This window comes from Girardinichthys multiradiatus, chromosome 14 (genome assembly GCF_021462225.1).
Source record: "Girardinichthys multiradiatus isolate DD_20200921_A chromosome 14, DD_fGirMul_XY1, whole genome shotgun sequence".
In the NCBI taxonomy this organism is placed as follows: Eukaryota; Metazoa; Chordata; class Actinopteri; order Cyprinodontiformes; family Goodeidae; genus Girardinichthys; species Girardinichthys multiradiatus.
The window spans coordinates 7,762,209-7,787,406 of record NC_061807.1 but is presented as its reverse complement, the minus strand read 5'-3'; the positions used below and the strand labels follow the sequence as shown (position 1 = coordinate 7,787,406).

At 40.6% G+C, this 25,198-nt stretch overlaps 1 protein-coding gene across 1 annotated transcript; it reads right to left on the bottom strand.

The window, feature by feature from the left end:
- Positions 1–3,170: 3,170 nt before the first annotated feature.
- LOC124880619 (myelin-oligodendrocyte glycoprotein-like) lies at positions 3,171–24,521 on the bottom strand. Its single transcript, XM_047385895.1, has 3 exons — positions 24,403–24,521; positions 3,440–3,769; positions 3,171–3,333 (listed from the first exon to the last, which is right to left on the bottom strand). The coding sequence occupies exons 1-3, from the start codon at positions 24,485–24,487 to the stop codon at positions 3,176–3,178; spliced, it is 573 nt and encodes a 190-aa protein (XP_047241851.1). The 5' UTR covers positions 24,488–24,521; the 3' UTR covers positions 3,171–3,175.
- Between the last annotated feature and the right edge of the window lie 677 nt (positions 24,522–25,198).

The window sequence follows — 25,198 nt, the reverse complement described above, 5'->3', positions numbered from 1 at the left end:
AATTTCACCTACCGTCATGCTGCCTGGTTGTCTGCTTTCCGAGGTCCACCGCTACACAAACCCTGACATAGAATGAATTCACACAATTTCTTAAAATACAAGAATTTATTAACAAAAATAAGTCAACTCAAAGTCAAACATATTTCAATCAACAAACTCTTTACTTTGCTAAAACAATCCAACGAAACTACCAAGCAGAATTAAAGAATAATGAAGACTAATGGACTATGTACAATATAAACTAGTTGATTAAAGATAATTGATAATTATGACCATAAGAGTGATGCAACATTACCATGCAATGTTTATGTTTGAGAACCAAGGATTATCTTGAAGTATCTGGAAATGAAGTTAAGTTAGTCTTGGAACCAACTTAGACAATAATCAGCAACATCTAGACAACCATTCACAATGTAAGATCAGATAAAATATTATTTTAATAAAATAATGTTTTAAATAATGATCTGCTGAATAAAACCAACCTTCTGGATGACTAATTCTCAACGGTGTCTCATTAGCTGCCTTTAGTTATTAAAATAATATTTAAGGAAATATTATTTTGATTAAGAACCAAACCTTTTGAATAAAAGGTTAGTTATCAAGTTTAGTACTGGTATATTGGTATAGTGGTAGTATTGAAAACTAACATCCTTTTTGTTTAAATGATCTTTAGTAGGCAGCACGTGTTGTTAGCTGTTAGCAGTTAAAGCTAACAAAAGCTGGGTTTTTATTCGAACAGTGACGTCACGGGAAGTCTGCTGTTATTTCCTGCTTCTGGCTGTGCTGGAAGTAGGTTAATGCGATTTATTTTTAAAGTTCCAAAAAAGTTCTTACTGGCCTTTTATTTTGTACCAGTGGTTGGGTCCCAACACTCCCATGCATTGCACTGTGACGTGTCACTCTAAAAGTCAAATAAATATTATGAGAAAGGCAGATTGTTTTCCCTCTCTCTTATCACTTCCTTAAGTATGTTAACAAACTTATATAGTTTGATTAACAAGATGGACATCTCCCACTAAGAGCAGACCCAGAATACACTAAAGAGACTTCATATTCTTTCTGGAAACACCTTGAGGGACCCAGAATGAGCTGGAGATGATCACTGACCCGATCTTGTACAGAGATCCTTTGGACCTCATTGTTCTGATGGTCCAAAGGATTTCTGGACAAGTTTGTGAATGTTTTAAAATAAATCATTCCCAAAGTTTGTAGGTAAAATTAATGCTGATGGTTTAGTTGAGCTAATTTTACTCCAGTGATACCTTCACCTCATGAACTGAAGGAAACGTCTATTAATCCTGTTATAAATGTCAGAAATAAAGGAGCTGAAGTGTTAAAACCTGATTAAATGGACCTAATTCACTCCTTAATGCATCATGGAGGTTCTCACATTCTTACAATAATCAACACGTTCGTTTTACTTGTATATATAAAGTCTGACTTTTATTCAGGAGAAACATCAAACAGAAACACAGGAAAAACTGGAACATTATGGTTCAAGTTTAGGACATTCAAGATATAATTTCAAGAAATCCTGATTAAAATGACCAGAAAAATAATAAATAAGTGATGAGATTATTCTGGCTGCTTAAAGCTGTTTATTAGTGAAGTTAAATATTTCAATGGATCTGGTAGGAACCTTCAGACCAACATCTCTTCCTTCCTTTGTGTCAACATCTGGATTCAGGAACATCAATAATACTCAACAGCAGATCAGGTTGTTCTTTGGGCTGATTCCAGATCAGTTTCTACATTCACTAAAACAGCCTAGGAGGATTATCCACAGACAGGTGGTCAGCTCAGAGTAAAAACACATTTAGCTTCAATACATGAGAGTCAGGCAGGAAGCAAAGGCCAGAAGCTGCTAACAAGGAACAACCAAAGCTGCATTAATACTTTGTCATAATTACTTCACTGTTCAGAGAAGGAGATCATATCTCTAATGAACATATATCTGAATAAAACACTTTTATAAAAAGGCCCAAACTGGTGCAGAAACACGATGATGGAAATAAATCAGAAGCTCAGATGCTGCTTTGCTTTGAATAAATATGAATTCAAAGGATAAAAAAGCAAAAAGAAACAGAATACTTCATTGAATATTGATTTGATTGTACTTCATATTTCCTGCAACACCTGAAATGAGGCCCCGCCCACACCTGCACTAACATGCGTCCTGAGTGATCAGATCAAGTCCTCACAGAGCTAAATTCAGACGTTTAAACACATTAAAGTCGACCTGTAGAAATGTCCAGCATGCAGAGTAATGTTGGACATGTGACCCATCAGTTGTTTCACTATGGTTCTGTTTTATAATCTGTCAGCTGATACCGAGCTCAGTACAGCCCAACAACATGTCTCCTCTGTTTCCTCTCTTCAGTCACATCTTCTAAGCTTCACAGCTGAGTTTATTCAGAGTTTGTTCCCAAAATATCTCAGAAGTGACTGAGATGAATCCATTTATTGTTTCATTTCCTTGTAGAGCAGATCAGTGTGATCGGACCACTCAGGAGGCTCTTACTGTGAATCATCTCTGGTCTGGTCTACTGAGGTCCTGATCAGCCAGGATCCATGTTAACACCAGGTCTCAACAAGACACTGAATCCTGACCTGGTGTTGGTTTTAATGACTGATGAACATGAAGACAATAATGGATTTATGATAATGGAAAGAAAACAACCTTCACCTTCAGATTATCAGACATTTAACACTGAATGAAAAGACATGAGATCTGATTATCTAAGAAATTCTCATCAAACAGAAACAAAGAGTCACTCAGAGCTCAGTTTCATGAAGCTCTTCTTGGCGTCTTGGTGCTGAAATGTTTTTATTAAACATATTTTGATGATTAATCATCTGAGATTTAAAGCAACCAAACAAAATGAATGTGTTTAAATTAAAATGGACCTTTCTAAGCCTTTCAGTCCATAACTTATAGCACCAGTGAAGCTATTCAGTAACAATGAAGTCATGGTTGATGACAGCAGAAGGTTGATCTGTTGTGATCCATCAGAACCAGCAGAACATTTAACGTTTAGAGAGGTAACAGACATTTCATTCTCATCTGCTGTAGCTGAGTCAGCAGGAGGAAATTATTTCATGCTGTTCATTTATAGATTAGAAAACCACCAACATCCATAATGATGTCCACAGATCTATGGCAAATAGATTAAATCTACAGATCAGCTGGAGGATCTGGGGTCTTCTCCCTAAAGCAAGCAGATTTCCTTCTATACATCACAAATAAAACACCAGCAGCAACAACAGCAGCAAATGTGATCAGACCAACTATTAGTCCAATGGATCCATCCTTGCTTCCTCCATCCTTGCTCCCTGCAGAGAAAACAGGTGTGACTATGATCTGTGATCTGATCTGAGATGTTTGAGAGTCTCATCAACAACCAGGAAACTGTTCTGATCCAGAGACAAACAGACTCACCTGGAGGAGAAACATCCAGGTTGATAAGTTTTGTCTCACGGCTTCCTTCATTCTGGACTCGACACTCGTATGCTCCGGTATCATTAGTCGTGAGGTTCTTCAGAACCAAGGACACGTTTCCTTCCATCATCTGTCTGTCCTGCAGATCCACCCGGTTCTTATAAGATGGATGCTGGTTTCCTGGATCAATACGACCATCTCTGTACAGAAGAACATATTCCTTCCCCAGATCAGTTCTCCTCCACTCTACAGCAATAACAGGTTTGTTGTCAGCAGCTCTACAAGGCAGGATGGTGTTCTGTCCAGGTTCTGCTGTGATGTTTGTCTGATCTGCAGGAGAAGAAACAGACCAGGGCAGAAAGGTTAGAGGTCAAAGTGGACCTCTGCACTTCTACAGCAGCACCAGAGAGACATGAATACCCATTTTGGAGTTAAGGCCAAAGGAGCTCTCCAGTTCTGTAGTTCCTCATGCATGAAGCTGTAGCAGAACTGGAGAGCTCCTTCAGAGACAGACTGCTGCATCCTAGGTGCACAAAGGAGCGTTATCACAGATCAGTGATAAGTGTTTAAATCTGACATTACTCTCCTCACAAAATCTTTGGCTTTCAGGTAATATTTACGGAAAACTTAAAAGCTTCACGCTACAGTGATAATATATCATGAAAGTAGGACATTAAAGTAGAAGCATTCAGAGGTGATTTCCTTATGTCAGACAATTTATTGAACCAAAAGCTAATACAGTGGTGGATAGACCACAACACAACACATAAATGTCTCAGTAACGTTTCATGTGACCTGGAGCATCAATTACAGCTTGACAACAACGTCTCTGGCTGTTCACGACTGGACTTATTGTCTGCTGAGGCTTGGCATCCCACTCTTCTTGAAGGAGGTCATTGAGGTTCTGGGGTACAGAGTTACGAGCCTCCAGACGGCGACTCAGATGATCCTCCAGGTTTTCTACGGGGTTCAGCTCTGAAGAAAGCGCAGGCTACTCCATTCAGGTACTCCATTCAGGTACTCCAGTCTCCAGCAGCTGTTCCTTAATGATGAAACCTGGATGAGCTGCAGCATTGTTGTCCATGAGGATGAAAGTAGTCATGTGTTGTTCAAGCAGGGGAACAATGACTGGATCAAGGATGTTAATCAGGTAGTATGAGCTTGTCAATGTACCAATCAGAGTGTAGGGCGGTTCTGTATTGACTAGACCCACTTGCCCTCATTGTAACATCTCCACCACCAAGGACTGGTCTGATGACAACAGTAGCTGATGCATAGTGAGCTCCTTGATGTCGCCAACATCTTTGGCGGGGATCATTTCTGCTCAATCTGAATCATCTTTCATCAGAGAACAGAACTGAGGTCCACTTGTTGGACCACTTGTTTGCTGAATATTGGACCATTTGCACGTTGCTGGACGCCACTATGCCTTTCCAACGTCATCGGCCATTTTGTACCGCAGGATAGTCTGTCCTACAAAACCCAGCAGCCACTGCGGCTGATGAGATGGGGACGTCGCAGCCCTGAGGTCACCGTCAACTATATAACAGAGGATGAGAGGACCCACCATTTGCTTTATCAGCTGGAGACTGGACCAGCAACTGAAGCGCATCACTTTTGGAGAAGAGTCCCAAGTGGATTTCATTTATTCTCCTTCGTTGGCCAACGAAAAAGTTCATGAACAAGGTTTCTGGAATGAGAAGGCCAGGAATTTCACTTTGCCGATCGAAGACGTGAGTTTAACACTTAACCAAAACCACGGAGTTTCAAGGAGACGCAACTTTCCCTCCTTGCTTGGTTCTAGTCGACTGCTGACGGTCAGATCATATTTTTTCTTTTTACCAAGGAGGACAAAGGACGAAGATTGACCGCTCTTCTCGAAGTTAACAGTGGACGCACATTAACTTCCACCTTTCCCCTTCCTCCTCTCTCCCTCTGCTCAGAAGGAAGACTTCAACAAAGTAAAACCCATCTTTTTTATTTTTCCTTTATTTCGTTATTAAAGACAGCGTGGGCAGGATAGAGTAGGAAATTTTAGGGCGATTAGAGTCTCCATTTAGAGTCTAATGTGTTCTGAATTGTATGTGCATGCCATTGTTTTGAAACTTGCTGGTACTTTCGGAGACCGCCGTGTCTCGCAAGTGTGTCTTTACCGTGCAAACACCTGCGCGCAGGTGCGCTGTGAAACTGAACTGTTATAATAACCTCATGGGGAAAATCAACCATTTTTTTTGTCTTCAACTTTACTGCTTACTAGCTTGCCGCCAAAAGTTGTATAACTCTTTGTGTGCTCACCCCCGCCCAGAGTTAGGGGATGTTTTACGACGGTGCATTTCACTGAGCTACAATTTCTGGCAGGCTGCTCTCCCAAAGCTTCGTTCAACACCATATTCCCTTGTGTTGGATGGGTGCAAAAACTTGTTATCACTCATGTAAAAACTTTGTGTTGCAAGGCACCTGCACTATGCCTTCCTCCCTGTGTGTGTGAGATCATTGTTATCTCTGTGAGAACCAGCCTCCTTTCTGTCTCACACACATACACCCTGTCTGAACTGTCTGTTGAACTGTGTATATAAATAAAGAGATAGGGTGTCAAAACTTTGTAGTTTCACTGCAAAGTGGGCTACCCTTGCTGCAAGTAAAACTGACTGTATCGTTCTTACCTCTGAGTTGACTAAATAATACCTAACATTTATTGGTCCTTCGTAGCCGGATTAATTCAATAACCTTATTTCTCTTTGCTTTAACAGTGACTCTGGGATCCGTGGGGGAAGCCTGACGTCGAGCGAAGCACCGCTGCACAGCCTCCATTAGCCGGAGTGGCTGAAAGTCCCGGTGTGTGTGAATTCACACCTGGCCAGTGGGTTATCGCCTTCCTCTGCGCGGGGTGACTCTCACAGGGTCCAAAGAGTCACCAAGAAGTCAAGTCCGAGGTGAGACAGTTTTAAAATACAGTTCATAGGAAAAGTACTTAACAGTCGTTAGTAGTGCGTCGCCGGTAAGGACGCTGCATTCGGATGGTTTTATTCCACCGTGAAAGGAATAGTGACAAATTAAGGTAGGGCCCCGCCAAGAAGGGGGCCAAATAAAACGACTAAGGGTTATTCCCCTGCGTGGGAATAGAATAAGCGCTATAAAAGTAAAAAGAACGGAGTAAATTGAGCTCATAAAATAACACCAAGTTAACTTAGAAAAAATTACAAGGTACCTGAAACTAACTGTGTGACTGTGTTGTGTGTGTATGGAGGACTAAGCATTTTAATAGAATCAGCAGGATTCTGCTGGTCCTGTGTTTTCTTTTGCCCAGATTAAAACTACGTACTGGTGACTTTGGAGATTCAGGTCGGATTTCATTCCAGAAAATTAACACCGCTGCGAATTAGTCGCAGTAGAAGGCCGTGTTAATGTCCTCTCCTTAAAGTCTCATGCCAGTGACCTTTTATCTGGGACATTTATACTATAATTAAACTAACATAAAACATAATGGAGAAGAAACAAAGTAAACTAATTGACTTAGAAGGGGAGGTAAAGTTTATGGAGAACTATGTAAAAGGAGCAGGTATGATCTGTCATAGATGGAATAAAAGATAAAAAACATGGGTTTTTGGGCAAATTAGATACAAAGGATGTCTTAAAATTACAAGGGGATCTAAAATTAGAAATAATGAAAACTAAAAAGAGAAAAATAACTCCGGCACCTGGACTCCACAGGAACCTACGCCAGGATCCTGTTTGTGGATTTCAGCTCTGCCTTCAACACCATCGTCCCAGCTCTGCTCCAGGAGAAGCTCTCCCAGCTGAGTGTGCCCGACTCCACCTGCAGGTGGATCACTGACTTCCTGTCTGACAGGAAGCAGCGCGTGAGGCTGGGGAAGCACGTCTCTGACTCCCTGACCATCAGCACCGGTTCCCCCCAAGGCTGTGTTCTCTCTCCTCTGCTCTTCTCCCTGTACACCAACAGCTGCACCTCCAATCACCAGTCTGTCAAGCTTCTGAAGTTTGCGGACGACACCACCCTGATCGGACTCATCTCTGATGGTGACGAGTCCGCGTACAGATGGAAGGTGGACCATCTGTTGGACTGGTGCAGCCAGAACAACCTTGAGCTCAACGCTCTGAAGACAGTGGAGATGGTTGTGGACTTCAGGCAGAACCCAGCCCCACCTGCCCCCATCACCCTCTGTGACTCCACAATTGACACTGTGGAATCTTTCCGCTTCCTGGGAACCATCATCTCCCAGGATCTCAAGTGGGAGCCAAACATCAGCTCCCTCATCAAGAAAGCCCAGCAGAGGATGTTCTTCCTGCGGCAGCTGAAGAAATTCAACCTGCCAAAGACTATGATGGTGCACTTCTACACAGCCATCATTGAGTCCATCCTCACCTCCTCCATCACCATCTGGTACGCCGCTGCTACAGCCAAGGATAAGGGCAGGCTGCAGTGTGTCATTCGGTCTGCTGAGAAGGTGATTGGCTGCAGTCTACTGTCGCTCCAAGAACTGTACACCTCCAGGACCCTGAAGCGGGCAGGGAAGATTCTGGCTGATCCCTCCCACCCCGGTCACAGACTCTTTGAAACTCTCCCCTCTGGCAGGAGGCTGTGGTCCATCCGGACCAAAACCTCACGCCACAAGAACAGTTTTTTCCCATCTGCCACCAGCCTGGTTAACAAAGCCCGGAAACCACCCTGACACTGTCCCTTTCCCCCACATCCCCCCTTTTTTTGCTGACAGGACACCTGTAACCTGTAACTCTATGTGTTACATTAACGTTCAGCTTGGACTCCTGCTTTACTTACACAATGATCACCTGCATTGTTGTATTGCTCTTGCATCTTATACTGCTCTATACTTACTCTCACTCACTTAAAACTGTGCACATATATTTATATTATATTGTAGATATGTTTATACTGTTTAATTTGTATTGTATTGCACCGACTACGCCAAAACAAATTCCTTGTATGTCCAAAAACGTACTTGGCAATAAAGATTTTCTGATTCTGATTCAGAACAATGGGGAAAGAACAGAGAAAAAGCTCTGATTTAACAGAAATATGTGCACGATGGCATAAAAATACGGATTTTCAGGTAACTTAATTATCACTGAAATCCTAAAACTACACGGGGATCTTAAACTGGAGATTATGCATTCAAAAGATTCAAGAGACAATAAAAAACCTTGCCAGATTATAATTTCAAAGGGGACTTTTCAGTCCCTGAGTGCTCACAGTTGATAAACAGATTAAAACAAAAAGTTTAATTTAAAAAACAACAATAAGAGCAGCTTTTAACTGACATAGCCATAATACTGAGGCCTTAAGAAAAGCACAGAAAAAAACTTTCAGCTTAACTGAAAACAAATAAAGGGGGGCGGACTGCCACCCATCCCAGTTTAGAATACCAAGGTAGCCCCAAATTATAAAGACTAAGAGGTGGTTTTAGAGGACGTGGTAAAGGAAGTTAAAAGAGGAGGTGACAATGTGGACAACATGGAAACTGTCCAACTGGACAACCCAGTGAACAATGACTAGAGAAGAGAGAACAGAATGTTGTTAAAGAAGTAATCTGAGAGTAAAAGATTTTGTAGGCAAGCATTAGTGAGAAACAGGTGCTTTAAAAATCATTCTATGGTGTTATACTACCAACAATACCATGATAAAATGCAAAAGATTCATTTTACAGGGAAATAATTCCATATTTGGCTCAGATTGTTTGCATTCTTGATTTTTCCTCTTTGAGAGAAGTTAAATTTCAGCTCTGTGAAACGACCTTGACTAAGAGATGCAGCTGCCTGAAAACAAAGATAAAACTTCTGCAAACAGCAGAAGCCTGTCTCTGCTGAAAGCTCTGATAAAGATTGTAACTCTACCCTGCATGTGTCAAACTCAAGGTCCGCGGGCCAAAACCGGACCCCAGAAGTTTAGTGATTCTCTAGAAGTAGAGCCTTTTAATATGGTGATTGTGTGCTTGAATGTTATTTTGTTAATCAATAAGCAGTTTTGTCTACATTCTGCCACAATCTGCCTTTTGAAAATGTTTTGAATCTTGCTCTTTATGTATAAAAAAAAAAGAAAGAAAAGAAAAATTGGCTAAAGTCTGCAGACACAAAATGAACCTGGATTGAAGCTCTAACTATGTTTATTTAATCTGAGATCCTCTCCAAATGCAACAGTATATGTCAGTCTACATGAGATACTAACAACTTCACCTACTGGTATAATATAAAGATCTGATTGAATATGTGAAACAAACAATGATGAAAGTTTTTCAACAGGTGATGCTCATCCAGGAGGAAGACAGTGTTCCTAGGAAATGCAGCTCATTCATTAACAATCAATTTTTCTCCTATAGGTGGAAGTTTTGCTGACTAATCATAGACTGGATCTATGAAACATTATGTGCACAGAACAAATGACCAAGGTTCTGACTGACTTATGAACCTCACTGACCTGACAATGATAACATGACACCCAACAGATAACACCTTTAAGGTGGACCCACTAAGACCACCTTATTGATTTTTGGTGAATAAAAAAGAATTGAAGCGTTCAAAACAGACCTAGTGGAAACAAAAGGGGTTATGAGGAAACAATGTGCATTTTAAGAATAATAGAAGTCAAATTATGTTCAAATTTATGCAAATAAAATGACTCTGACAGAGAAATAAGTAAGTAGTGTGTGAATGTGTGTGAATGGGAATGACTGATTTCATTGTAATGCATCTTTGAGGGACTTTAAAAGCGCTAATAAAGGTCTGATGTTCTGATGATCTTTGTCAAACTTATATCTTAATAAGGTTTCCAGAATCTTTTCCAGAAAATCATATAAAGATGGCAAAGGTTCTACCTGTATTGAAAATACTGATAACCATAAGAAAGTTCATAGATCTGTCTTCAATTTTTCCTAATTCTTTTACAAACAGGTTATTTAAACTTTCATGTGGCCAAATGTCTGTGTTTGACTTTCTGTTTTTGTGAAATAAATGTCTGTTTCATGTTATGTAAAAATTAGAGTCCTCAACATACCATAATAATATTAGGTCAGTTCTCTATGGTAAAACAAAAAGATTTTAACAGATGTTTAGACTTTTTCCATCAGGTTCAAATGATTGAATTAGACTCAAACTTAACATAAGATGAAATTAACCTTAACAGAATTACTGGACTGGACTGAAATAGATAAAACTTTAGTTAATTGAAACAAACTTTAGTTACTTGAACTAAATACAAAGCTGACTGAAACTGTATGTTGTATCTATAAAACTGGGTAAGATAAACTAAGATTATAAGATATAATATGCCCTTCATTTTTGTGTTCATCAGTGAGTGAGTTTTTATTTTTTATTTTTAATAAGAACTAAACCAAGCATTATTTATAATAATAGCAACTACCAAAAATATTGATCTCATTTTTAAATGTAATAAGGACTTACTTTATAAAATATGAAAAAAAAGAATAATAAGAATTTGGAAAAACAGAGGCTTTAAACCTCTGCAGGAACAGCACTGACACTGTCAAAAGTGGATCCTAATACAGGAATCTGGAAGCTCATTCTAGCGTGGATAGTCAAAGTCCATCCAAGGACACATTTAGATGAGGCAGAGGGACAAATACAGGGCTTAGCTGAGAGCAACATGCATCCTGCCCTAGCTGCTGTCCCACCTGAACTGTGGTCCCAATCATCAACTGATGTAGGGCTTATAAAGGGGTTCCCACCATACAAGGTTAAACTAATATCTGAAAAAAGGCCATTAGTCCGCCAATACCCCTTAAAGCCAGAAGCTGAAGAAGGTACTAAGCCAGTAATACAAGATATGTTGAAGTCAGGAATATTAAGAGAAGCACCTGACGCTACATGCAAGGCATATCACACTGACATCACTATTATTATCACAGCCAAACATAACTCTAAAAAGATGTGCCCTTTAAATCCAAGTACTCTAATACCTACTGCAGAAGATGGAAAACCACATTCTTATAAAGCAAAAGTTGAAGAAGACACCAAACCCAGACAAGACATTTCTCAAACCCTTATACCAGATTCATGTGTTGTGTTTGTAGATGGCTCAGCATCTAAAGATGAATATGGAAAGAATAGAGTTGGTTATGCAATAACAACCATCGATAGGATAATAGAAGCTAAATCTCTACCCAATACATGCTCAGCCCAAACAGCAAAATTATATGCTGTAGTAAGAGCATGTGAATTACATGAGGGACAAATACTTACTATATACACAGACAGCCAATACGTTTTCGGATCAGTACATCACCATGATAAGATTTGGCAAAATAGAGGTTTTAAAACATCATCAGGGACAGAACTAACTCATTTCAACCTATTAAAGAGAAAATGTCAGATCTGCTATTTATAGACACAGATGTGCTGAAAGACGCCCAACAGTCAGCACCCAAGACAGAAATAAAGGCCTGGCTAAAGAGAGGAGCACAGAAAAAAGATGACATCTATCAGATAGAAGATAAACCAATCCTCCCAAACAATGTATACAACACAGCGGCTACAGTGACACATTGGGAAGACCCACGTGTCAAGGGGGGAATATGTCACATCTGGTAAAGCATTAATGCTACACTATAAATATTTCTGACTATGCAAATCATTTTTGCAGATCATGCATAATTTGTTGCAAACACGGGGGAAGAAATATTGCCTTGTTGTAATAGATGAACCTAGTGACACATTTCTTCCCCACATATGGTATCCCACAGGTCATAAGGTCAGATAATGGAACTCATTTTGTAAATAAATTAATAGAACTAAGTTCTAAAGCATTAGGGTTTCAGTTAAAGATTAAGGAAAACAATGGAAGAAACAGGGAGGCCATGGCCTGAATGCCTATCCCTGGTTAAATTATGGATGAGAATAACTCCAAATCAAACTGGTCTTACTCCATTTGCCACCTACTGTACATCATTGTATAACTCCACCCACTATATTCTGAGTCTGAGATCACGTGACACCAAGTTGCTGATGTGAATTTGTATTCTCAAAGAAATAGTACATGGCAGACCGTTTTCTCTGCCCTCTGACATGAATGAAATAGAGAAAGCACAACAGGAACCTTCATTAGCTGAGTGGATGAATAAAATGTTGCAGACAAAAGAAGAACAAATGTCCAGTGGTCTGCCGATAATCTCTGCTCCTATCCCACAGAATGAGGCCTGGAGACCTGGTCCTGATTAAGACACTCCACCGGAAGGATTGGAGCACTCCTTGGTGGAAAGGGCCGTTTCAAATACTCCTGACAACGCCCACAGCTCTGAAAATAGCAGAGAGGCCTTCCTGGATCCATAAAAGCCACTGTAAGCCAGTTTTGCCGTTACAGGAGCCAGATCAAACCGACGGGGTAGCAGAGGAAGTCCGGGTTCAAGATGGCCCAGCGTCTCAAACCGGTGAAGAAAACAGCTGATCTGCGCCCAATTATAAAATGGCTCTCTGTAACTTGTGGACAGGACTGATAAGCCTGAGCTTAATTCTGGTAGCAGGACTCTTTCTCTATCTAAAGCAGGATCCACAGGAGGTGATACCGAACCAGAAGAGATGGACATCAGACGGGACCCATCTCAGAACACTGACGGAAGAACATGACGCACATCCATTCCTACAGAATTTCTGGTATTGTTCATGGTGGCATATGCAACACTGAACCAGGTAGAAATACACGAAAATGAAGGGGACGATTATGATGACATGTTGTAAATAAATCACATCAAAAGCCTGAGTGAACTCATACATTGTATTTCATAAAATGACCTTACAGCAGAAAATCGGAAGAAGTTGTTGCTTAAGTGAAATGAGAAAAAGTACAATGATGACATAAACAGGGCAGATTTTTAAATTCCTTTATTATGTTTCACTGTTTTCATTAATTAAGTATTATTCTTTTATTTTTATGATTTCAAGTATTATTCTTTTATTTTTATGATTTCAAGTATTAATCAACATTTAACTTTTAATGGTTGCCGAGGGCGGCGGGGCCGTATGAGTATTTCCCACAAAATATAATCTGTTTACCGTCCGTGGGTTTTCGCTCATACAAAGTATTTTTCTTACTCGTTTTTATATTAAATGTTTTTACTTGTGATAAAAGGAGGGACTGTTGGATGGGTGCAAAAACTTGTTATCACTCATGTAAAAACCTTGTGTTGCAAGGCACCTGCACTATGCCTTCCTCCCTGTGTGTGTGAGATCATTGTTATCTCTGTGAGAACCAGCCTCCTTTCCGTCTCACACACACACACCCTGTCTGAACTGTTTGTTGAACTGTGTATATAAATAAAGAGATAGGGTGTCAAAACTTTGTAGTTTCACTGCAAAGTGGGCTACCCTTGCTGCAAGTAACTCTGACTGTATCGTTCTTACCTCTGAGTTGACTAAATAATACCTAACACCTTGTCATATTATCACTTTGGCCATAACTGCTGGTTGATCCCATTCGCACCCACTGCTGTTTTGCTTTATTTTGTTTAGTTAGATATTTTACCCTTTTTGTGTAGAACTTTGCATGTTTGAGTAGGTGAAGATTATTAAATCGGAAGAGCGGATTGTATCAGGCTGTGATTTAATAAATATTCACATAGATAAGAGAAGGTGTTTTGTGTTTATTTTGTGCAAAAGTGATTTGTCAGTCAAAATAAGGTTATAAGTTCCCCACGATTTGGTAGAAACGGTTGATTAAACAGTGACATCTATGGTAATAGTTATTAATTATTACTGAGTATTTAACGGTTATAATTATCAAAGGCGTTGAGCCACAATTACAACACCAGAAGACATCTCTGGTCTCGATTCATAAATGAGGATTTTGGTTAAGAAATTAATTTAGTCAAATTATGATTGTTAATTATAATTCTTGATAAATATTAATTAATCGATAATTATAATTCCAACACACTAGTCCCTCATCCAGCATAAATGCTCCCTGGTCCATGGAGGACGATGATGCCTGTACCTGGTGGTGTGATCAGGTACTCTTGCAGGTCATTTAGCACATAGACCACACTAATGGAAACGATTTCTAATGGTCTGATGTGACACTTGGGTGCCTCCTACCTCCCTTAAAATAAGGCTGGAGTTGAGTGGCATTCATCATTCATCCGGTTCTGCAGGGTTCTGTTCACAATGAAGAGGTCATCAGTGTGGATGTGGCCAAAGAACGTCCACTTCTATGTCTATCTGTGACTCTTCAAGTCTCTCTGATGCAACCTGCTGATGACAGACGGACACTCTAAGCTCAGTGGACACTTCCCTCTGAGAGCATCATGTTTATGGTGAGGTTCTGTTGATCGGATGTTAGGTGTCTTCTTGGTCCAATGACGTCAAGATGTGAACAGCATGATGAGGAGGACTGCTTAGATGTCAGCTCTGATTGAACCAGGGAATGTAGTGGTCCATTCATGAATCAAACACCTGGTGTAAATTTTGCCATAAGCTCCTTGTTAGAGAACAGTGTTGGACCATTTGTTCGCTACTATACCTCCCAGTGTCGTCTGTTACTATAAACCCCAGTATCGTCTGCTACTACAACTCCTAGCATGAATCGCAGCTAACAGGAAGGGGCGTCGCAGCTCTGATGTCATAGTGGGCTATATAAGAACACCGGAGATGCTTCACCATTACTTTTTCTCCCTCTGGAAACAGAGACACGGTTACCAACAACAGAGGCGCACATCATCAGGAAAAGAAACTCACACGTGGGTTTTCATTCATTCTACTCACTGGCCAAACTCATCAGAAGCTGAATGAGCTGAAAGGCTTGCCGGGATAGGAAGACCAGCAAGTTTTACTTTACCGATCGAAAGCGTGGATTTAACACGCAACCCAAGAAAAACACACGGAGGTTTTCCAAGGAGACGAAATTTTCCCTTTTGTTTCTGCTCTAGTCGACTGCTGACGGTCCGTAAAATTGTCCCCTTTGCCAAAGGAGGGAGGCCGGCCATCTTTGAGTTAGTTACAGACGCGTAACTAACTCCCCCATCTCCCCCTGCTTCAGAGAAGACAACACCAAATCCAGACTCAGGTGAACTTAAAGTTGGACTGCTAGAACCTCATGGTGGAATATTCACTATTCCTTTGTCTTCACTCTTCATGTTTTTCACTGGTTGCTGCCTAAAAGTTTTATGACCCTTTGTGTTTCACTGAGGAGCTCCAACTTGGTTTTATGACTGCAACCTGGTGGAGGCTGCTCCCAAAGCTTCGCCCAGCACCATATTTTCTCTTGTTTTGCATTAACTGCTGGTTTTTACTTTCATACACACTCAATGTTGTTTTATCTTGTTTAGTTATTATTTTTACCTCTTTTTGTGTAGAACTTTGCATGCTTGTTTAGGTGAAGATTATTGAATCAGAATATCGAAGTATATCAGGGCTGTTGATTTAATAAATATTCACGTAGATAAAGAGAAAGTGTTTGTGTTTATTTTAAGCGAGAGTGATTTGTCTGTCAAAATAAGGTCAAAGTTCCCCACCTTCAGTGAAGCAGTTGATTAAACGGTGACATCTAGTAATAGTTATCAATTATTACTGAGAATTTAATAATTGTAATTATCAAGGGCCTTGAGCCATAATTACAACACCAGAGGACATCTCTGATTTTTATTCGTAAGTAATGATTTTTGGTTAAGAAATTAATTTTTTTAGAATTATGATTTTAAATTATAATTCTTTATAAATATTAATTAATCAATAATCATCAACTCTTACAAGTTCCTTGTTAGAGAACAGCAAGCTGAGCAAAAAGTACTGAAACCCTGAACAGTTGGACATGTTTACTTTAAATGGCTGTTCTTTGTATTTGTGGACATTTAAGATGTTAAAATTATTCACTGATGATTCTAACAAGAAAGAGAGAAGCATAGATGTTTAAAAGTGGACTTGGAACATGCAGAGTGAGATTTAAATTCTTGTTAAAAATTTTAGATGTGGGATTACAATCTTTTCCTGATATCTGCTGTCAAGTAAGAGTAACTACAAGTTGTTAAACACCTATCTTTAAATCTACACTGCTCCAAAAAATAAAGGGAACATTCAAATAACATCCTAGATCTGAATGAATGAAATATTCTCTTTGAATACTTTGTTCTGTATAAAGTTGAATGTTCTGACACCAGAATTACACAAAAATCATTAATGGAAATTAAATTTATTAACCAATGGAGGCCTGGATTTGGAGTCACACACAAAATTAAAGTGAAAAACACACTAGAAGCTGATCCAACTTAGATGTAATGTCCTTAAAACAAGTCAAAATGAGGCTCAGTATTGTGTGTGACCTCCACGTGTCTGTATGACCTCCCTACAACACCTGGACATGCTCCTGATGAGACGGTGGATGGTCTCCTGAGGGATCTCCTCCCAGACCTGGACTAAAGCATCCAACTCCTGGACAGTCTGTGGTGCAACGTGACGTTGGTGGATGGAGCGAGACATGATGTTCCAGATGTTCTCAATCAGATTCAGGTCTGGGGAACGGGTGGGCCAGTCCATAGCTTCAATGTCTTCATCTTGCAGGAACTGCTGACACACTCCAGCCACATGAGGTCTAGCATTGTCCTGCATTAGGAGGAACCCAGGGCCAACCACACCAGCATATGGTCTCACAAGGGGTCTGAGGATCTCATCTCGGTACCTAATGGCAGTCAGGTTACCTCTGGCGAGCACATGGAAAGAAATGCCACCCCACACCATTACTGACCCACTGCCAAACCGGTCATGCTGAAGGATGTTGCAGGCAGCAGATCTCTCTCCATGGTGTCTCCAGACTCTGTCATGTCTGTCACATGTGCTCAGTGTGAACCTGCTTTCATCTGTGAAGACCACAGGGCGCCAGTGGTGAATTTACCAATCCTGGTGTTCTCTGGTAAATTCCAAGCGTCCTGCACGGTGTTGGGCTGTGAGCACAACCCCCATTTGTGGACATTGGTCCCTCATACCATCCTCATGGAGTCGGTTTCTAACCGTTTGTGCAGACACATGCACATTTGTGGCCTGCTGGAGGTCATTCTGCAGGGCTCTGGCAGTGCTCCTCCTGTTCCTCCTTGCACAAAGGTGGAGGTAGCGGTCCTGCTGCTGGGTTGTTGCCCTCCTACGGCCTCCTCCACGTCTCCTGGTGTACTGGTCTGTCTCCTGGTAGCGCCTCCAGGTTCTGGACACTACGCTGACAGACACAGAAAACCTTCTTGTCACAGCTCACATTGATGTGCCATCCTGGATGAGCTGCACTACCTGAGCCACTTGTGTGGGTTGTAGAGTCCGTCTCATGCTACCACGAGTGTGAAAACACCACCAACATTCAAAAGTGACCAAAACATCATCCAGAAAGCATCGGTACTGAGAAGTGGTCTGTGGTCCCACCTGCAGAACTACTCCTTTATTGAGTGTCTTGATAATCACCAAAGATTTCCCCCTGTTGTCTTTTCCTTTTGAACAACAAGATGTGAAATTAATTGTCAATCAGTGTTGCTTCCTAAGTTTGATTTCACAGAAGTTTGATTTACTTTGAGTTTTATTGTGCTGTTTAAGTGTTCCCTTTATTTTTTTGAGAAGTGTATATTTTGTCATTTTAAATATGAAACTATCAAAACATAAGCTAAGGCCTAATAGTTAAAGTTAAATTAAATAAACCATAAAAAAGACAAAGAAAATCCAGCAGTTAACTAAATAAAGTGAGTCTTTGTTTATGTGTAATCAAATGCTGTTATCTGTTTAAATTGATAATTAACTGCCTGTTAAAGATGACTGATGTTTTATTGTCCAGAAATAACAAGTACAGTGAGATGAATGTCAACCAAACATTATTGTTAAACAGGGTGTGATAGGAGCAGACTGGTAGGATCAGGTACTTCTGTCAAAGATCAGGGATCTGCTGGTTGTTTCTCTCCTCGCAATGAACTGATTCGTTAAAATGTCAACGCCATCAGATATTGTTTACATCACCAGTGGGATCCACAATGAGATTGTGTGTAAAACACAGCTCCTCCCATTATTTATGGATTAGAACAGGTAAATATGCCATAAACTCACACAAAAAGGCCATAGGAGCACAAGGCGCGTGGTGAATCTGACCTGGGGGCGGACTTACCATTAGGTAAAACTAGGCAGTTGCCTAGGTCCCCAAGTTCCTAAAACCCCTCATAATGTACAAACTAGATTCCAAAAAAGTTGGGACACTAAACAAATTGTGAATAAAAACTGAATGCCATGATGTGGAGGTGCCAACATCTAATATTTTATTCAGAATAGAACATAAATCACAGATCAAAAGTTTAAACTGAGAGAATGTATCATTTTAAGGAAAAAATATGTTGTTTCAAATTTACATGGCGTCAACAAATCCCAAAAAAGTTGAGACAAGGTCATTTTTACCACTGTGTGGCATCCCCCCCTTCTTCTTACAACACTCGACAGACGTCTGGGGAAAGAGGAGACCAGTTTCTCAAGTTTAGAAATAGAAATGTTCTCCCATTCATGTCTAATACAGGCCTCTAACTGTTCAATCGTCTTAGGCCTTCTTTGTCACACCTTCCTCTTTATGATGCGCAAAATGTTCTCTAGAGGTGAAAGATCTGGACTGCAGGCTGGCCATTTCAGTACCCGGATCCTTCTCCTACGTAGCCATGATGTTGTGATTGCTGCAGAATGTGGTCTGGCATTATCTTGTTGAAAAATGCAGGGTCTTCCCTGAAAGACATGACGTCTAGATGGGAGCATATGTTGTTCTAGAACCTGAACATAGTTCTCTACATTAATGGTGCCTTTCCAGACATGCAAGCTGCCCATGCCACAACCACTCATGCAACCCCATACCATCAGAGATGCAGGCTTCTGAACGGAGCGTTGATAACAACTTGGGTTATTCTTGTCTTCTCTGGTCCGGATGACATGGCGTCCCAGTGGTCCATAAAGAACTTCACATCGTGACTCATCTGACCACAGAACAGTCTTCCTTTTTGCCACATTCCATTTTAAAAGACCCCTGGCCCAGTGATAACGTCTGAGCTTGTGGAGCTTGCTTAGAAATGGCTTCCTCGTTGCACTGTAGAGTTTCAGCTGGCAACGGCGGATGGCACGGTGGATTGTGATCACTGACAATACTTTCTGGAAGTATTCCTAAGCCCATTCTGTTATTTCCTTGACAGTGGCATTCCTGTTTGAGGTGCAGTGACGTTTAAGGGCCCGGAGATCATGAGCATCCAGTAGAGTTTTACGGCCTTGACCCTTACGCACAGCGATTGTTCTAGATTCTCTGAATCTTTTGATGATGTTATGCACGGTTGATGATAATAACTTGAAAGTCTTTGCTATTTTACGCTGGGTAACACCATTCTGGTATTGCTGCACTATCTTTCTGCGCAACAATGGTGGCATTGGTGATCCTCTTACCATCTTGGCTTCAGAGAGACACTGACACTCTGAGAAGCTTTTTTTATACCCAATCATGTTGTCAATTGACCTAATTAGTGTTCATTGGTCTTCTAGCTGTTCGTTATATGTTCAATTTCCTTTTTCCAGCCACTTATTGCTACTTGTCCCAACTTTTTTGGGATTTGTTGACGCAATGTAAGTTTGAAACAACATATTTTTCCCTTAAAATGATACATTCTCTCAGTTTAAACTTTTGATCTGTGATTTGTGTTCTATTCTGAATAACATATTTGATGTTGGCACCTCCACATCATTACATTTAGTTTTTATTCACAATTTGTTTGGGTTTCCTACTTTTTTTGGAATCCGGTTTGTATGGTTAATACAGTTATTACATGTTTGCACACATTAATTATGATTTTGATTAAAATCCTTTCGCTAAAATGCCATCTGAATGATAATTGTATTATGTGTGTCTCGGGACCCCCCTTCAGTCTCCGCTATATTGGATCAGTCCATCTTACTGCACATGTGCAGAAAGCATCCAGGAAGACAGCAGCACAACATATGAAAACAAAAGTGCGAAGAGGCGAGACGAGAAGAAGAGAGCAGAGAAGAGCAGAGAAGAAGATGAAAAGAAGGTACCCCAGTGATGCTGAAAACAAAGAAAGAAGAAAGTAGAAAGTTACCTAAAGCGACTACCTTCTTCACTGCAGCAGCAGCAGCAGCAACCCTCAACCAGCACAACAAAGACGTCGACATCTGTAGGGGGCGCTCCGTCACATGGAGATGAACAACTACTGAGCATCAAAACTTCTCTATACCCTCTATATTCATACGTATTTCTTTATCCCAGTGAAGACGGGAAATCTTATGGGTCATTTTGAAGTAAACTTCGGATTTGGTTTGTATTTGCTACAGAGACGACAAATCAATCATTTAGGCATTTTTTTTTTTTGTGTTGAATTTCCAGGAAAACTTCAGACTTTGGGGATTCTTCCTAAAATCACCCGTAGGTTTCACAGGTAGTTTTGGCAGGTGTTGTTAGTCCTTAATGTGTTAAGTTATGAATTCAAAACAACAGGAACTATATAACTTCAGTTATTAACAACTCCTCACTACATTAAAATGATTCCTGTCATGTCCCCTGATCTGACCCTTATACGACCCAAAGCACACACACACAATCAACACACACAATCAACACACACAAGCCTACATAGCCTATTTGTTTCTAATGACACTAAATAATAAATAAGGAAAACCAAGCCTTTCTATTCTAAGTAAACTCTCTTGTGTGTCGCATCAAACTACCTGAGCACCTCCTCACTGCTGATGTTGATTTGAGGGTGAATGTTCATCAGGGCCAGAGCAGTGAGCCTGGTCTTCAACATGTTACATAGACACATTTTAAGGTCCCTCAGCATGCTGAAGGTCCGCTCTGCTGATTCAGTGGACACTGGCACAGTCAGGAGAACTTTCTATGTACATCTGGGAGGACAAGGTGCCACCAGTCAGATTAACAAAAGAAACTAACCAATTCATTTTAGTCTAGGACGCACCTGGTCAGAATCTCCATCTTCCACTAACTTTAGTGTTTTCTCAGCCTGCGACTTCAGTGCTGAGGTCTAGCGCTTGTTTAGCAAAGAAACTTCCATAGTATATAGTCATGTTCAGGCTAACCCGGTACTAGAAAGGTGTACCTAATAAAGTGGCCGGTGAGTGTAGTCATGTTCAGGCTCATTGACCTGGAACCGCTGCGCTTTGGTTACTCTAGTCCCTTTTTCCAGGCAAAGAGATTCAATTTAACCTTTAAACTATGGATGACACGCTACAACTCTGTAGTTACATTTGAGATATTTTATGTAGAAAATCAGAACAACCGGGGCCCAATCCTACTGCTAACGTGGATGAAGAAGGTGGAACCCCGAACAAAGGAAAACACATCATTATATACTCTATGCCAGGGGTCCCCAAACACCGGACTCCAGATCTGGACCCCGAGAGCATTTTTTGAGGACCGCGAAACATTTTCTCATTTACTAAGTAGATATAAACATTTTATTCTTCCCAGCTGCCTCGGCTGACTTTTGAACAGGCGTGATGGGCAGCTATGTGGGTCAGAGACATTCTGGTCCACACTCCAAGCCAGCTGGTGGCAGTAATGGACCACATCATTGGATGCCAACCACCAGAAGACAACAAAGAAGAAGAAGCTAAGTTACCAGCTTGGGAGCTCCCAGTACAATGACCTGGTGGAGCGCAGGTGAGTAAAAGAAGATAACTACACTCCATACCAGTCGGTGGCGGTAATGCACAGTTCAAACTTATTTGCCAACCACCAAAAAATAATACCAGAAGAAGAAGAGTAAAAGAAGATGGCTTCATTACAAATATGTAAAATGTTTAAACATATAAAGCCTTTGACTGACTGGGAAATGATCATGGAAGCTGTGGCAGAAACACGTTTAGATGGAAAAGAAGAACAACAACTTAAGGAAAAGGTTCAGCAAACAGCCCTACCTCCCTCAAGCACAACAAGGAGAGCAGAACTGTTCTACCAAGATGTTCTGACCCAGCTAGACTGAGCCATTCAAAGTGCGTTTAATATTGGTGCTTAAATTAGAACTATTCTGTTCAGCAGATGATTTCATGGGCAGATGAATAATTGATTAGTTAAAAAACCAAAACTCAATTAAATGTTAAATAAAAATGAAAGAAAATATTTTTGTCAGTTGATTTAAAGTGTTTAGATGATGGAGGTAGAGGACCTCCTGCTATTTTAGTTGGGGACACCTGCTCTAGGCTCCACCTTGTTACATGAGACCCAGCTCAACCCTCAGAGTTTCAGTAAATTTATAAGTCAGCCTAGAGCAGCTTTAACTGGACTGAGCTGTATGGTCAGTGGGTTTGATGAACCCTAATCTATTATTTGTGTAGCAATAAAACTTCTATTGAGGCATTTAATAAGCAAGATACATATGTTCCTTCCTATGTTCCTGTAAGGAGACATTGGTACCTTTAAGAAAACCCTAACATACCTGTGACCATGTTCAAGGTCATTTACCTGTGAAGGTGTTTTTATCTTTGGGGATCTAGGGTGCAGTTTAGCAGGTTTAGTTGACTTTGAACATCCATTGGTACTTTTCAAATGGAATAATACACGTTGATAAAATAATCGTCATTTATGGAGCTCTCAATACAATAAGGCTTATCAGGCCGCCATCATCCAGAAGAAGAAGAAAGTGAGATCATAAGCCCTGTCCCAATACCCACACTACACCCTACAACCTTCTATGAAGTGTGTACATTGTAGAAGTGCTTGTAGGGGTTGAAGTGCGCAGGTTACAAGTGTGCAAAATTGGATAACTGGGACAGTAGTTGTTACGTCATCGGCCCGGTCCCAATACTCGCACCTCCACCCTCTATTGCACGTTCCCGTTGAAGGGTTTGGAGGCGTAGTGTGTCCCAATTCTCCAGAGTGGTCCTTAGCCCCGCCCCCTTTGTGCCCTCAATCCACACTTGGGCTAGCACGCATCTTAGTAGACTTTGTTGAAGTATATTACCCACAATTCACTGCTGCAGGTGACGTTTTGAGCAAAAACCAATCAAAACCATCAAATCAGAATAAGAACTGCATAAACTTTAGACAGTAAGCTAACAATATATTTCTTATGGTTTTCCAGGCTTAACATTGCAAGTTGCCACCAGCTTCAGGGTGATTCTGGGCAGTCAGTAGACCATAACATTGAAATTACATTTCTGCTGCAGCGAGAGTCTGGTGTTAAAGCCTCCTTCCATTCCTACACTTTCTTCTCCTCAAAACAATTGCTTGTTGCAGTTCTAACATATTTTTTAAGCAGCAAGACAGAAAAAACACGTCCCGCCATTTCAGATTTTGCAGTTATGGTGCAGAGGTTACATCCTGTAACAGGAGTGATTAGATTGCAGCACCAACACTTAGATTCAGGGTTGGACACCTGCTTTTACTCTCTATCAGATAGACTCCAGAATGGTGACACATAGTCTACTGATAAACACTGAGGGTACATCCCATGCAGGGACTACCAGACATGAAAACCATGTGACCTTCTGTTTGTCACTTCAATCACCAGCGGGTTAAATGATGAGAGCCTCAGCGCTGATCTCTGAAATCATTCCTCTGCCTTATTTAGAATAAAAGTGTTGAGATTAAAGAGCAGTTTGAGAGTCATTGTAGGCAGAGATGATGGTTCTGGAGAAAAGATCCGAGGCGTCTGTCCGCCAACAGGGTGCGGTACCTCAGACATCTCCATCCTTCATAAAGATACAGGAAGTTACTGTAAACACGATAAATCATCGAAGTTATGATGATTTATAAACATTAAACCTTGTTTCCTTTCCTGTGAGACAGAGTTGGGCTTGAAAGTTCTTAGAAAGTATCGGTACTTTTACCCAGGTATACTTTCATATCTCTGGATATGGACTGACGTCACTCCACCCCCAAACACACGGATCTGAGGATGGGTTTGGAAGTTCTGGTAACTTGTTCCTAGGATCCGGACTCGGTTCGGTTTAAGTCCAGAGTAAAAACTTACCAGTAGAAGTAAAGAAGAAGCTGACAGAGAACAGAATCCACCAGAGATCCGCTGAGCTCCATGCTGCCATTTTCTTTGCTTTCATTTCCTTATTGATGAAAACCGTTATCTGGGCGTGACCCAGTTGTTTTCTACGGAGCCCGCCAAGGGACATAGAGGACACATGTAATACTTTTGCGTTCGCTCGCGAAAGTATTTAATTATCTTGAGAAAACTGTGTATTTTGGAACAGCAGCACAGATGACAAACTGCTCACAAAACAAACAACATGATATGGATTATTTGTCATCTGCAGGTTAACATGCAGTCAACGATGCGATTAAATGGTTAGAAGAACCGTTCAACTCACTATAAAAATAAAATAAAGTACACATCATGCAGCAGTAATAAGCTAATAAAGTGTCACAGATGTGGTTTCATGCAGTTTTATGGTCCAGAGTTCAGTAGTTTGACAGCTTGTGGATAAAAACTGTCTTTACGTCTGATTGAAGATCATTTTATTTAAGGCCGATTTCAAAATAAAACTCAATAAATCTCAAAAACGGGTGAAGTGTTTGTTCCATTTTTGCAGTTGTCTGGTTTGGAAACTATCCCTAAAAGTATTGCGAGATAACGCAAAGACTATTTGTCCCTTCGCAGGATCCGTGGATTTCTGACCGAACTCAAATGTTCCGAGAACAAATAAAACGCTGAGAGAAAATCTGAACCCAAACTCTGAACCCGTCCATTTCAGAATATCAGTTTTATTGTGTGCTTCAAATCACGGGGTTCTGCATTAAAACTGTAAAAATAATGA

What these genes read in the sequence shown, in the direction of transcription:
- LOC124880619 (XM_047385895.1), bottom strand. Translation starts at nt 24,487, where the DNA reads ATGAAAGCAAAGAAAATGGCAGCATGGAGCTCAGCGGATCTCTGGTGG. An exon ending in CTTCTTCTTTACTTCTACTG is followed by an intron (nt 3,770 to 24,402) that starts GTAAGTTTTTAC and finishes CTTCTCCTGCAG; the next exon opens with ATCAGACAAACATCACAGCA. An exon ending in CCTGGATGTTTCTCCTCCAG is followed by an intron (nt 3,334 to 3,439) that starts GTGAGTCTGTTT and finishes TTTTCTCTGCAG; the next exon opens with GGAGCAAGGATGGAGGAAGC.